We start from the raw sequence: 13,542 nt of genomic DNA, 5'->3' as shown, positions 1-13,542 counted from the left end.
GAAAGAAGTGTTTAAGCAGAATCTGGAAGGAAACAAAGGGTTCTAAGGGAGAGATGGAGACAAAATGCACTCCATTCACAGAGAACAGCCAACTCAAAGATATGGCCTTCCCAGATAGAGTCTGGTGTAAGGGGGACTGCATGGAGGAGTTTAAAGGGTAATCTGGAAGGAAAGAGAACTCAGGACCAAGATGTGAAGAGCTTAAAAAGTCAAACACAATTTGTATTTGATTCCAGAGGCAGTAGAGAGCCACTGGGGTTTACTGAGTAGAGAAGTCATATGGTATGATCCCCTCCTGAGGAAAATATTCCTGGTGGCTAACCAGAGAATGGACAGGAGAGAGAGGAGATATTTGAGGAAGAGAAACCTGGAAGAGGAATTTAACTGCAGCGGTCCAGAAATGAAGCAATGAAGGCTTGAATAGGGGTGTAGCCATGTAACAGAAGGGGATTGATAGAAGAAACGTTATGGGGGGTAGAAACAACAAGACTTGACAAGTGGTCTGGATATGATAAGCAAAGAGAGAAGTATAATGCCAAGCTTGCAGACTTGGGTGACTGGAAAGATGGCAGTGCCCTCAAATGAAAGAGGTGGGAAGATTTGGTGAGTTGGAATTGGAAGATAAGTGTGTTTTAGTGGAAAAGATGAGTTTCATATTAAACATTTTGAGCTGGAGGCACCTCCAGGACATCCAATTTGAAAAGTGCAAAAGGCAGCTGGAGAAGCCCAATTAGAGTTCAGGAAAAGAAGGATTAGACAAAGAGAGATATCTAGAGAGACAGACAGATTGCAAAGAGGTCATTAAATCAATGGAAGTGGCTGAAATCACCAAGTGAGATTATGTAGAGAGAATAAAATGAAATTTAGTGGATCAGAAAATTAGACCAGGTACGTACAATACATAGGTAGGCTAGATAGAAGCTAAATCTGAAGAGGGAAGCCTTTGGAAGCTGGGACAAATGGGAAAGGAATACTGGGTTTGTAGCTGAGTCGTAAATGAAATTGAGGAAACTAAGAAGCAGAGATGAGTGGGCAGAGCATCTCAGGCATGAAGTCAAAAGGCAAGGAGATAGGAGATTGAATGTTGTATTAGAGGAACTGGCAATAAGCCAGTGTAGTTATATTATAGAATACGTGGAAATGAATAATGTATAAGAAGACTGGGAAGGCAGAAAGAGGCTAAGTTGAGAAAAGTTTTAAATGCCAAACAGAGAAACTCTGTATTTGATCCTGGAGGTAAAAGGGAGGAACTAGAGTTCATTGATTTGAGGGGTGGGGACTGGTGAGGGTATTACCATAGCCATATCTATACTTAAGAAAAATCCCCTTTGGTGTTTAAACAGGACTGATTAAAGAGGAAGAGAATTAGAAAATGATGTCCAGTTAGAAGGCTATTGTGTCCAGGCAAGCACTGATAAGGGCTCTTATAGCCAGCCACATAAGTGGAGAAAGGGGTAAATATAGGAGAGATATTGTAAAGGTAGGAATGACAAGATCTGACAACCAATTGGATATATGATATGAAAGTGAAAAGTCAAGGAGGACACCAAGATTGGCACCTAGAGTAGTTGGGAGAATAGTGGTATGTGACATTAACATGGAAGTTCAGATGGGAGATGGGTTTGGCAGTGGGGGGGGGGGGTAAGAAAATAAACTTTCTTTTAGACCTGAAGTCCTCAAAGCAGAATCTGAACCCAGATCTTCCTGACTTCAGTTTTGGCATTTTATAAACTCTACCACATTGTCCTAGGCTGAAGACTGGATAAGTGAAAATTACTATTGTGGTTTCCCAAAACCAAGTTCTCATAGATACCTGTAGCTGGAAGAAGCCTCCAAGGTAATCTGGCCCAATTCATTCATTTTACAAATGAGCAAATCGAGGGCCATGAAAGTTGTGATTTGTTTGTGTTCACAACAGCATTAAACAAGATAAAGGAGGCATGACTGTTGATCAATGGTTTTAGTCATGCCTGACTCTTCATGACCCCATTTGGGGTTTTTTTTGGCAAAGATGCTGCAGTGATTTGCCATGTTCTTCTCTAGATCATTTTATAGATGAGGAAACCAAGGCAAACAGGGAGAAGGGACTTGCTCAAGGTCACTCAGCCAAGAAGTGTCTGAGGTATGATCTTGAGCTGCACTGGGAGAGGAACAATTGCCAGAAATAGAAGGTGATGGCCCTTCCATTCTCTGCCCTTGCCAGACTTTGTCTGTGTACACTTCAGAAGGCCACAGTTTAAGAAGGATATTAAAGAGCTGGAGAGAATCCAAGAGGACAACCAGCCTGTTAAAGGATCTTAAGTCTAGTACACCTGAAAATCAGCTGAAAGAAATGGGGAACTTTAGCCAGAAGTAGAAAGGACTTAGGACTTCATGACACTTGGCTTCATGTATTTATAAGGTTGAGGGCACAATAGGAGCAAGTTAGGCTCACAGTCAGGAACAACTTCCTAACAGTAGGAGCTGTGTCAAAGTGGAACTGGCTACCTCATGAGCTGGCAGATTCAACATTTTCAAGTCTTCAAGCTGATGCTTCATCAACATTTGCTTTTCAGGTATGTGATAGTGAGGATTCCTTTTGGGTATGGTTTCTGCTGGATGGCCAAAGAAGTCCTTTCTAACTCAAATTCTGTGATCGTGGGCAACTAAAGCTATTGGCTAGAGCACAGACTATTGGATTCCATATTAGATGAATAATAAATTACACATATGTCACTTCAACCTTAAGACATGGTGAAAGTTTAGATAAGAGTCAAAAAATCCTTTTGGCATACTGACTCAGTTCTTAGGCTCACAGGAGAATAAGTTTGCTATGTCTGGAGCAGTGATGGTGAACCTTTTAGAGACAGAGTGCCAGCTCCATGGCCACCCCAGACCAAGTGTCATGCCCACCCCCCACCAGAGACAGGGTATGCTGGATACTACCTGCCACCCCCTTACCCCACACAAGGAAGGGAAGAAGATCTCCCATTGGGCTGCTGGACAGAGAGGCAGGTGAAGTGAGGAATAGCTTCAGTGAGTGTAGAGAGGGAGAAGGGAGTGGCCTGAGCACACTGCTCCCCTCCACCTCTGCCTCCTGTGAGCCACCCACCTTAGCCTCCGTGAGCTCCCATTGGACGGCTAGGCAGAGGGGCATGAGATAGGAAAAAATGTCATCAGGCACAGTGGAGAGGGGGAGGGGAGCAGCTCTGCCCGAGTCCCTCTGCCTTTCTAGTATTGAACTCTGGGAGCAATAGAGGGGTAGGGGTTGGGGGGAAGGGAGGGTAGCCAAGTGCCTACAGAGAGTGCTCTGTGTGCCATCTTTGGCACCCATGCCATAAATTCACTGGTCTAGAACAGTGATGGACAAACTTTTTAAAGAGGGGGGCCAAAGGAAAAGAAATGCTCATCTGTCAGTCTGTTTCTAAGGCAACTCTTTCGAAGTTTTATTGTATTGTATCCTACTCATTGTATTCGTCAGATTAGGAATAATTTCAGCGGCAGGATAGAACATTTCAGAGGGCCACATCTGGTCCGTGGACTGTAGTTTGCCCATCACTGGTCTAGAGCATTCCTCTGGTTAAGAAATAAGTCAGACAGGAGCAAGACAGTAAAAGGTTAAAGATAATTGATCAAATAGGGCAAATATACAAGATGATAAGAGATAATAAAAAAAACAAGGTATCAACCCTTCTGAACCTTTTTTACGTTGTAAATAGCTTTCTGGACACCTGTGTTTGTAACTCCAACTTTGTCCGTCTCCCAAGGCCCTGAAATTTTGAGACCTCTATCACTCCTGTTCTTAGACTCTGGACCTAATAGGTCTTGGTATTGTCCTCAAGTCAAACAATCCCAATACCATAAACTGAAGAGAATGGACTGATATACCTTCCCCCTCATCCCTTCATCCCAAAGAGCAAGGTTCTTAGAGTTGTCTTGGGGATTCTGGCCCAAGGCTGGGGTTCTGAAACTCAAGATACAGGAATGCTACAATGAATACTCTCATATCTACAGCACATATAGACAAAACATTGTCCCCACTAGCCTTCGAGTTCCTTGTTTATCTGTTTGTTTTGTCTTTCTTTATAACCCCAGTGTAACTTTTAGCACAATGTATGGCACGTAGGAGGTGCTTATTAAATGCCCAGTGACCAACTGACTGCTCCACATTGTCTCATACTACTGAGAAGTTGCGTTGTCAGAAGGGGGAGGGAATAAGCATCTACATAGTGCCTACAACACGCCAGGCACTGTGCAGAGTGCTTTACAATTATTATCTCATGTGATCTTTTATGTGCCTATCTGTACCCCATTCAATGCCTCCAAGAAAAGAAGATGATGGAATTTTCAGCATGATGAAATCATTCACTGTCCAAAAACCTTAGTCAACAGTCACATTGGAGTGTTCTTCTGAAAAGAGTTGTCGTGGCATCCAATTGCTCCTGGTCTCCTTTAACTGCTAGAAGCAGTATGTACACATAAAACAAGCCCGCTCCCAGGCAAATGCTCCTCTAAACACACACATTTTATAGTTTCAAACAAAACAAAGGATCTGACTTACCATCATTTTCTCGAAAAGATCCAGCACTTCCTTTTCAGTCAAATTCAGGGATCGTTCCTCATATAAAGGTTGTGCAGCTGGAAACTCGGTCATGGCAACTTGAGAGTCAATAGGGTGTTGAATGAGAGGTTTCTCTTTCTTGACAGCAGATTTTCTAAAACTTGTAATTCGGTCTCGCTGCAAATAGGAAGGGGAAAAAAGTCCTAAGAAAGAGGTCAAAAAACATTAAGAAATGAGGGATTCAAATGATTCTTTTTTGGGAAAACCCTTACCTCCTGTCTTAGAATTAATACTATGTATTGGTTCAAAGACAGAAGAGTGATAGGGGCTAGGCAATGAGGATTAAGTGACTTGCCCAGGGTCACACCACTAAAAAGTGTCTGAGGAATCTACTGAGTCACCTGGCTGCCCCTCATCCAGATAATCCTTAAAGCAAGACATAGAACAAGTGACAAAGATGACAAAGCATTCTTTTGAGCTGCAAACTCTAATCAGAGAGTGTTCTGTTTGAAATTTCAAAGTAGTTCCTCCACTGAGATTTGCAGGGCTGAGGAAAGGTCCTGCTGAAAAGCTTCCTCCTTCCCCAGTACCCCAAAGAGAGGTTCCACATCTTCTCAGCACATATATGAAAATATCCAAGCTCTGAACTTTGGATACATCTATATAGGGAGAGAGAATAAAATGCCTCATTTCGAAGAAGGGTTTCATTATCCAATTAGAGAGCAATGGGCAGCAGGGATTTCCTGCCTCCCAAACACTAGGAGACATTTTCATGCCCAAAATGTCAATAAGGATGACAGTCTATAGGAAGAGCAGAAATCTGGGATGCTAGTTATTCCCAACAAGGAGAACTTGTAAAGGCTGCTCTGTTTCCTACTAAATAACAACATAGCAGACAAAAAGATAGTATCTTATTTCTACATAGCCACTTTTGCGAGGACCTGGTTGGTGTTAAGGACAGCCAAATCTTGAGGCACTGTTTCAAAGCACAATCTCTGTTAAGCAGTTTGCAGTTTCACAGAAAAAAAAAAGTTAATTGCTTAAGTTGTGTTTAAAAACAATTCCATTTTTCTGTGATCTGAAAAGGGTATTAAACAGCACATAATTAGTCATGTCCATAAAACTGAAGATTGCTCAGTTTTATTCTGGTTTCCCCGTTATTAAGCAGCACATGCATAGTGCCTATGCTATTCAGGCTTAAACAAAAGTCAAAGACTGATGTTTATGTCCACCTACCCACCCACCACTGGCTTGACCACAGTCCTCCTATCACTTTAACAGTTCCAAAAGGGACAAAACCTGCAGCCCTCACTGAAGGGCAGACTACATTATTTTAATCATCCAAACAATGTCTTCATAAAAAGAAAAGAGACCGGGAAAGCAAAATAAGTTCTGCACAGTCTTAAGGCATCTTATTTAGGGTTACCAAAATACTATGACACTGTGTATGGGACATTTAACTTGTACATGATAAGATGTAACAGAATTCTAAAACAACCTTTCAAACTTGATCAACCCTCCTTATTCAAAGAACCTGGGGCAGAACAAACGCCAAAGCCCAGGTCTTCTGACATTCCCGATCCTCATTCTAGCTAGCTGTGTGTGAACATGTGTGTTTACACATAACACATGTACACACATACAGATATGTATATGTATACATGTGTGTATATAATGTGGTATTTCAAGTTCCCATGATCTAAAACTGGGTTTTTTTAGAGACAGATTTACCATACCTCAACAAACTCCAAATGTGTGAGTAACCCTAAATAAGGCATGCAATGTATCTAACATCTATGTTATAATACTCCATATGCAAAGTTATCATGGACATTAAAACATCTAAATATGTAGGAATCAGTCAATATCCCATGGTCTTTCTCCCATTAGCCTACATACCAGTTAATAAAGAAAACATTAGGATCAAAAAAAAGAGCATAGACTGAGGGGTTTTGAACGTGGGGTATTTATATCCCCAAAGGGACACATCGATTTCAGGAGGGCGATGAACTTGGATTAAAAAAAATCACATCTTTTATTTTCACTCAGTTCTAACTGAAACTTAGCATTTGTTATAATTATCTGAAAAAAACCTTATTCTGAGCAGGAGTTCCCTCATGGGATTCCCTTACAATCCGACAAAGGTGAAGAAGACCTGGGCTAGAGCTCAAAGAACCCTACAAGGACATCGAGTCTAATGCCAGGGAGGCAAGGTGGTATAACGTGAAGAGAACTGCATTTGGAGTCAGAGAGCTAGCATTTAAGCCTCAATGCTCCCACCTCCCACTTATATGAATCCCTTAGCCTCTTCTGGATCTCAGTTTCCTCTACTGCAAAGTGAGGACTGGATTAGATGACATCTCAAGTTCCTTCCAGTTCAGTCTATTACCTACTAATTTTACAGATAAGGACATGGGGGCTGGAGAGAATTAATGTCTTGACCAAGGTCACAAAGAAAGTTAACATTGGAGTTGCCATTTGAACTCAGGTTCTCTGATGTCAAAGTCCCGTTGTACATGCTACACTGCTACCATGAAAGCAAACATTATACATATGCAAAAATAAGGGTGCTTTTGCTCTTCCGCTATTTATTCTTCATATCTAGTCACTGTGACTTGAATTCCTAAAGAACTTTTGCCTCTATCTTTCCAAAGGGAAATGAAATTAAAGGAAAGAACATCAACATGTTTAAGGTAGCAGCAGGAATTTACACTATTATTTGCGGACGGTTACTCTCTAAACAAAACAAGGTGGGGTTTAAAATACTAAAAAAAAATTTAATTGGTGAGAAAGAAAATGATATAATTAAACTTTGTCTCAGGAACCATCTGCACCAAGACTGGTGATGATGGTATCAAATCCCTCCCGAACAATTTATTTTTTTTTCTTGCTTACTATTTGACATATTATTTTCTTGGCTGTTTTTCAAGAATCACCTAGTGGATGTGAACATCCACCAAAGTCCTACTGTAATACTTCTTTAGCCAAATGTTTATCCCAAAAGGATGTAATTAATTTTGAAAAGGTTCTGAGCTCAGCCTTCAGCAATTGTTGATGTTGCCAATAAACAAAGCTTAAGAGATATGTAAAAGAAATCCCAATGTAACTGCCATATCGAAACTGCTCAACAGCAAGAATACTGAAGGGGGAAAGGACTGTGCAGAAGCTATCTAGATATAGAGATATACTAGATTGTTTTAATTTTCTTACATATAGATCAATGTTTTAATGTCCATATATTTAGTGAAAAGATAACATGCATTGATGATCTAACATAACATGCCAAGAAGGCCACCTTACCACATCATCAGCCAAAGTTTTTATTTGAATGTTCTATTAAAACCAAAAGGAAACAAAAAGAGAATTACCTGTCAGGCATTTTTATAAAATTGGTACACAAATTACAGTATGAGAAAAAAATCATTAAACATTGCTCGATTTATCTAAGCACTTCATCTTAGTTAAGAATCATTAAAAATTTTTGCAAAAATAAATGCAAACAAGCACGTGCATGCACACACACGCACTAACACACAGCTGAAACACAAAAGAAAATTCTCTCAAACCTTTTCTCCGCCCTCCCTTATTCCAATGCCAAACCTGATTCAAAGTAAAAGTACTAAAAGCACTCATCCATTCAATAAACATTTATTAAGTGCCTATGTGTTAAGCACTGGGGAAAATGCCAAGTTTAGATAGTTCTTGTCGAAGTGTATCTTAGTGTCTCATGACATACACACATAAATAACTAGAATACAAAATACTTAAGTATATCAAACAGGTGCCAAGTATTAGGTGAGTTCTGAAGCAAGTAGGAGTGGTGGGAGGAAATAAGTGAGGACCTTTTTTTAAATCCTTATTGTAACACAGAAGAACAGTAAGGACTAGGTAATGGAGGTTAAGTGACTTGCCCAGGGTACACACACATTCATTCATTCATTCTCATTCTCATGTTCGTTCTCTCTCTCTCTCTCTCTCTCTCTCTCTCTCTCTCTCTCTCTCTCTCTCTCCCTCCCTCCCTCCCTCCCTCCCTTCCTTCCTCCCTCCCTCTCCCTCCTGTCCCCCATGCCTTCCCCCAGGACCCTCACTGCAGGAAGAGGGGCATTTCAGACATAGGTAAAAAGATGAAGAGATGAAGACAATGCAGAGGCAAAAAAGGTAGGGCATGTAATAGAGGTAGCCAGAGGCTCCATAAGACTGAAGACTAATGTAAAGGTAAGTACAGGAGAGACAATAGCAAATGATAAAGCTAGAAAAGTAGGGGACCCTCAGATTACTAAGGGCCAAAATGATCAGGCAAAATAGTTAGAGGCCCACCAGAATGCTAAGTGCTTTACAAATGATAACTCATTTGATCCTCACAACAACCCTGTGAGGTAAGGACTGTTACGAAACAGATTTTAAAATTGAGGAAGCTGGGGCAGCCAGAAGTTAAATGACTTGCCCAGGGTCACACAGTGTGTGTGGCTACATTTGAACTCAGGGCTTCCTTACTCTAGGATCAGTGCTCTGGGAACTATGGAACCCCCTAGCAACTTTGCTGCTATGTCATTCATACATATGATATGTATCCAGAACACTGTACTAGGTGTCAGAAATGCAATAATAAAATAAATCTAAATGCAAAGGTCTCATTCAGCAATAGACTGGGCATTCTGATCTGATAAAAATGTTTTTTTTTTCCACAAAGATTTTCCATACTTGAAAATTTAAGACTACAAATGCAGCAGCTGCTGAATATATTATTGGGCTCTTCCTTTCCTAACAGCTCAGGGAAAAAAAACACAACAAAAAACCTTAATTGCCAAGAAAAAAAAATCAACAGAGAAGAGACTGCTATGGGTATTTCCCCCTGACATTAAAGCATATTTCAAGAACAATGTATAAGTTTCTATCAATTTATCTGGAATGGGGGGAAAACTGTTTTCACCAACAAAGTAAGAGTTAATTCAATTCTCTAAATATATTAGACACAAAATGAGAAAGATGTAAAAGTAGATGAAACCAATAATTAAAGGAACAATAAAAGTTGATTTCATTAAAAGACTGAATTATATTGACTATATTGATTATATTCCCATCTTAAATGCCAAATAAAAACATTTATTGGATTAAAGAAACAGATTTTGACATAGAATAAAACCTTGCTGGGACATGATGACACATTTTATCAAAAGGTAATTGATTTTTATAGTTTTCCAAAACCCAAATTAAGCAGCAAAGGTGGTGTTTGCTCCAAAGGATACAGACCCAAACTACTACAAAACTAACAAAAGAGCTACTAGTTGTATGCCCAAAGAAAGAAGCAGTGATTTCAGTTATTGATGCCCATTTTTATTCTGCAGATCTAACAATAATAGGTATGATGATGAGGGTACATTGATCATCTATTATCATTCAAAGGAAACACTAGAAAATAATGACATTGTATATATTATATCAGCAATCAAACTTGATTAAAACTTAATTTATTGTCAACTACATTAATATAAGCTAGTACTCTATATCATATGAGCCTCACTCTAGAATCTCAAACCCTTAAGGATAAGAGAAATGTGTGATTTAGTTATAAGCTCTAATGTTGATGTTCTGATTACAATACGAGAGTCATTACTGAAAGAAAATTAAGTTTTAATTTTCTCAATCAGCCAGAAATTAACAAAAACAGCAAGAAATAAAGAATCAACTCTCTCATGGTTAGTGTTATATGGAAATACAATGATTTAGAAACAATGTCAAAATTACTCTGGTACCAAGGAAATTGGCCAACTAAATGGCACATAATTCAAAACTCTTATCCCAACTAAAAAGAAATAAAGACATGAGTTTTCCATGCTTTCTTCACCTTTTGGAGAGACACAGCCTGTGATTTTACCAAGAATAAGGAAGGTTCCCAGTTGTGTGTGCTCCAACCAGAAAGATCTAGGACTTGTCCTTGGTAACAGGTTTTGAGAACTTTCTGGAGCAGCCAGAGGTTGAAAGACTTGCCCAAAGCCACAAAGTTAATGTGAAGTAGAAGCAAGACTCAAACTTCCTGATTCTGAAGCAGGCTTTCTAACCATTATACTACACTTTCTTTTAATAAGGAAAATGGATGAGCTAATGACTTCAACTGAAATTTAAAAGTCTGTAATATATAAATTTCAATCAGAAGTCACTTCTGATTTTCTGATGAAAACTAATCAATCTAATTCCTCAAGGAAGACAGGAAGTAACAAGGAATAGCCAAGGACCCTTTTATAGTTTCTTTTTAATAAAGAACTAAAAAGTCATTAAAATATGATTCCTCTCCAATGTATCCAGATCCTGGGCTCACTCTGAACCTTAACAGCCTTATAAAAGAAATCAAAACTAGCAATTCACTTATCCAACAGTATACTTGACTACAAAGCTGAACATTTTATATATGTCATTATTATAACATAAAAAAGCTGTTTAAAGTTAAAAAAAAAAGGAGGTTCATTTAACCAATGATAAGGAGCTATGAGAGGAGAATCACTGAGAAGAGTAGCCAGTTAATAAGAGGATTTTTTTCCCAAGTGGTTAGAAGTAAAGGGCTGACTAAAGAGGGACCAAACAGAATCCTGTTGTTGTTCATCCATCATTTTCTAAAAAGACCAATGACATTACAGGGCGATATCTTAACTGGAACAAGAATTAGATTTAAGTGAGGCAGAGCTGTAAAAAGTCTTCAGCCTCATTCTCTCTTCCAGAGTCATCCAAGTCCAGTGGCAAGACAAAAGTTAGGAAAACTGGCAATGACCCAGGATGAAGTAGATCATCTTGGTGTCTTCTATGTCTGCCTAGGCTCTAAGCTCTCCATAGTGCCTGCTTCAGTTGTCTTCATGGCCATTGGAACAAACTATTTTTCATCTGCCCATTCAGTCAGGAAAAGTCTTCACATGCTTGGGATAGACATTCCTCAAAGTCACAGAGGGGTTTCAGGACTGTCAGTTATCCTCAACATGGTTTAGCCCATCTGTGGAAAGGCTTTTACCTGAGTGTGGCTGCTGCTCATGCTACAGCTTCTCAGAGCCACAGATGAAAATTGGGTGAAAGGTGGACACCAAAATTGGATGAACAGGATGGAGTGTTCAAAGGACTACCACTTCTGGTATGAAGACTTGCTGAGCCTTTTTTAGGACTGCTCATCCACCTTTGATGTCTACCTTTCACCCAACTCTCATCCTAGAAAGGTATAAACAACTACACAACAAACAAAAAGCATAACAATTTGGTGTCTAGGGGGCAAGTAGGACAAAAGGTAAAGGATTATAACCCTCAATAAGTCCCTTCAGCCCCTTTCCATCTTTCTCCAGGAAGTGATTCAGAGAGGCCCAAAGTGTCATGGAGACTAAAAAGATTCTTCTTACAACCACACCTCCTCCTAGGTCTTTGTAATCATTTAAGGTAGAACACTCCCACCAACCCATCTATATAGATTTTGAATAGAAACAAGGGGTAGAGCAAGAGTTAAAAGGAATTTTCTGGCACTAACCTAAACAAGAGGTTTTTTTTGTTGTTTTTTAGTCATGTCCAGTATATAGTAACCCCATTGAGGGTTGCCTTAGCTACACATATCTCCTTTAAGCATATTCTCTGGGCATATGTGTTACATGCAGCTGTTCCCATTCTAACTAGAGCTATGGTAACAAGTACGATAGACTAGACCTATATATCAAGGAAGAACCTTATTGATAATGAATTTCAAACAAGGGAGGGGAGTCTAGGTCCAATACAATGACTAAACTGTCCAGATTAAGTTCTCCAATATGAAGTTTAAACTAGACAGTCATTATAAATGTTGAATCATTGTGGTAAGGAGATTCTATACTTACATGACTATTCTTTGGGATAGTGGAGTGGGGGTGAAGGGTGACTAGGGAGCTAACAGAATAGATGAGTGAAGGGCTCAAGCTTAATAAGGAGTAAATTGTCAGAATTTAGACTTATGAAGGCCAGAGACAGATTCTAGTAAGGAGAAATTTCAGATTTTGTACAATGATCAACTGTGAAGGACTAAACCATTATCGGCAAAGAAAGTTTCCAAGATAACCACAAGGGGCTCGTGATGAAAATGCTGTCCACAGTCAGAGAAGAAACTGTTGGAGTCTCAGGCAGAGCAAAGTATGCCACCTTCCACTTTATTTTCTTCATGAAATTTTTATTGTATGTGTGATGGGTCTTGTATCTCAACATGAAAAAGATGGAAATATATACTGGATGAAAGTACTGATACAACCTTTATCAGACTGTGTATTTCCTGCGGGGAGGGAGAAGAAGAGAGAGAGAGAGAAAATCTGAATCCTAAAATGTCAAAAAATTGTCAAAAATTATTTTTACATTTAACTAAAAAAACAGAAAAAAATTTAAATAGAAATTTCAGAGATCTTGAGGATATTGAAAACTTGAGCTGAACAGCAAAAAGAACATTTTTTTTCCTTTTTTTATTTTTCAGAAAAAAATTTTCCATGGTTACATGATTCATGTTCTTGCTATCTCTTCCCCAAACCCCACCCCGCAGTAGCCGACACACATTTCCACTGGTTTCTTCCTGCATCATCAATTAAGACCTCTTTCCATATTATTGATAATTATTCTAGGGTGGTCATTAAGAGTCTACATCCAAATCATGTCCTCATCAACCCATTGTGTTCAAGCAGTTGTTTTTCTTCTATGTTTCCACTCATGTAGTTCTTCCTCTGAATGTGGGTGGCGTTCTTTTCCATAAATCCCGCAGAATTGTCCTGGGTCATTGCATTGCTGCTAGTACAGAAGTCCATTACATTCAATTTTACCACAGTGTATCAGTCTCTGTGTATAATGTTCTCCTGGTTCTGCTCCTTTCACTGTGCATCAATTCCTGGAGGTCTTTCCAGTTCACATAGAATTCCTCCAATTTATTATTCCTTTGAGCACAATGGTATTCCATCACCAGCATATACCACAATTTGTTCAACCATTCCTCAATTGAAGGGCATACCCTTGTTTTCCAGTTTTTT

The 13,542-nt window shown here is 39.3% G+C and overlaps 1 protein-coding gene across 1 annotated transcript in view; it reads right to left on the bottom strand.

The window, feature by feature from the left end:
* Window positions 1-13,542, bottom strand: part of DIAPH2 (diaphanous related formin 2) — a 923,935-nt gene that overhangs the window by 830,900 nt on the left and 79,493 nt on the right. The window contains exons 3-4 of the mRNA XM_044682826.1: window positions 7,841-7,873; window positions 4,541-4,717 (exon numbers count right to left, since the gene is read on the bottom strand). Coding sequence (XP_044538761.1) covers window positions 4,541-4,717; window positions 7,841-7,873 — 210 coding nt within the window. The remainder of the gene's footprint in view (window positions 1-4,540; window positions 4,718-7,840; window positions 7,874-13,542) is intronic.

This window comes from Gracilinanus agilis, chromosome X, assembly GCF_016433145.1.
Source record: "Gracilinanus agilis isolate LMUSP501 chromosome X, AgileGrace, whole genome shotgun sequence".
NCBI classification, from domain to species: domain Eukaryota; kingdom Metazoa; phylum Chordata; class Mammalia; order Didelphimorphia; family Didelphidae; genus Gracilinanus; species Gracilinanus agilis.
This window is presented reverse-complemented; position numbering and strand designations above follow the sequence as displayed.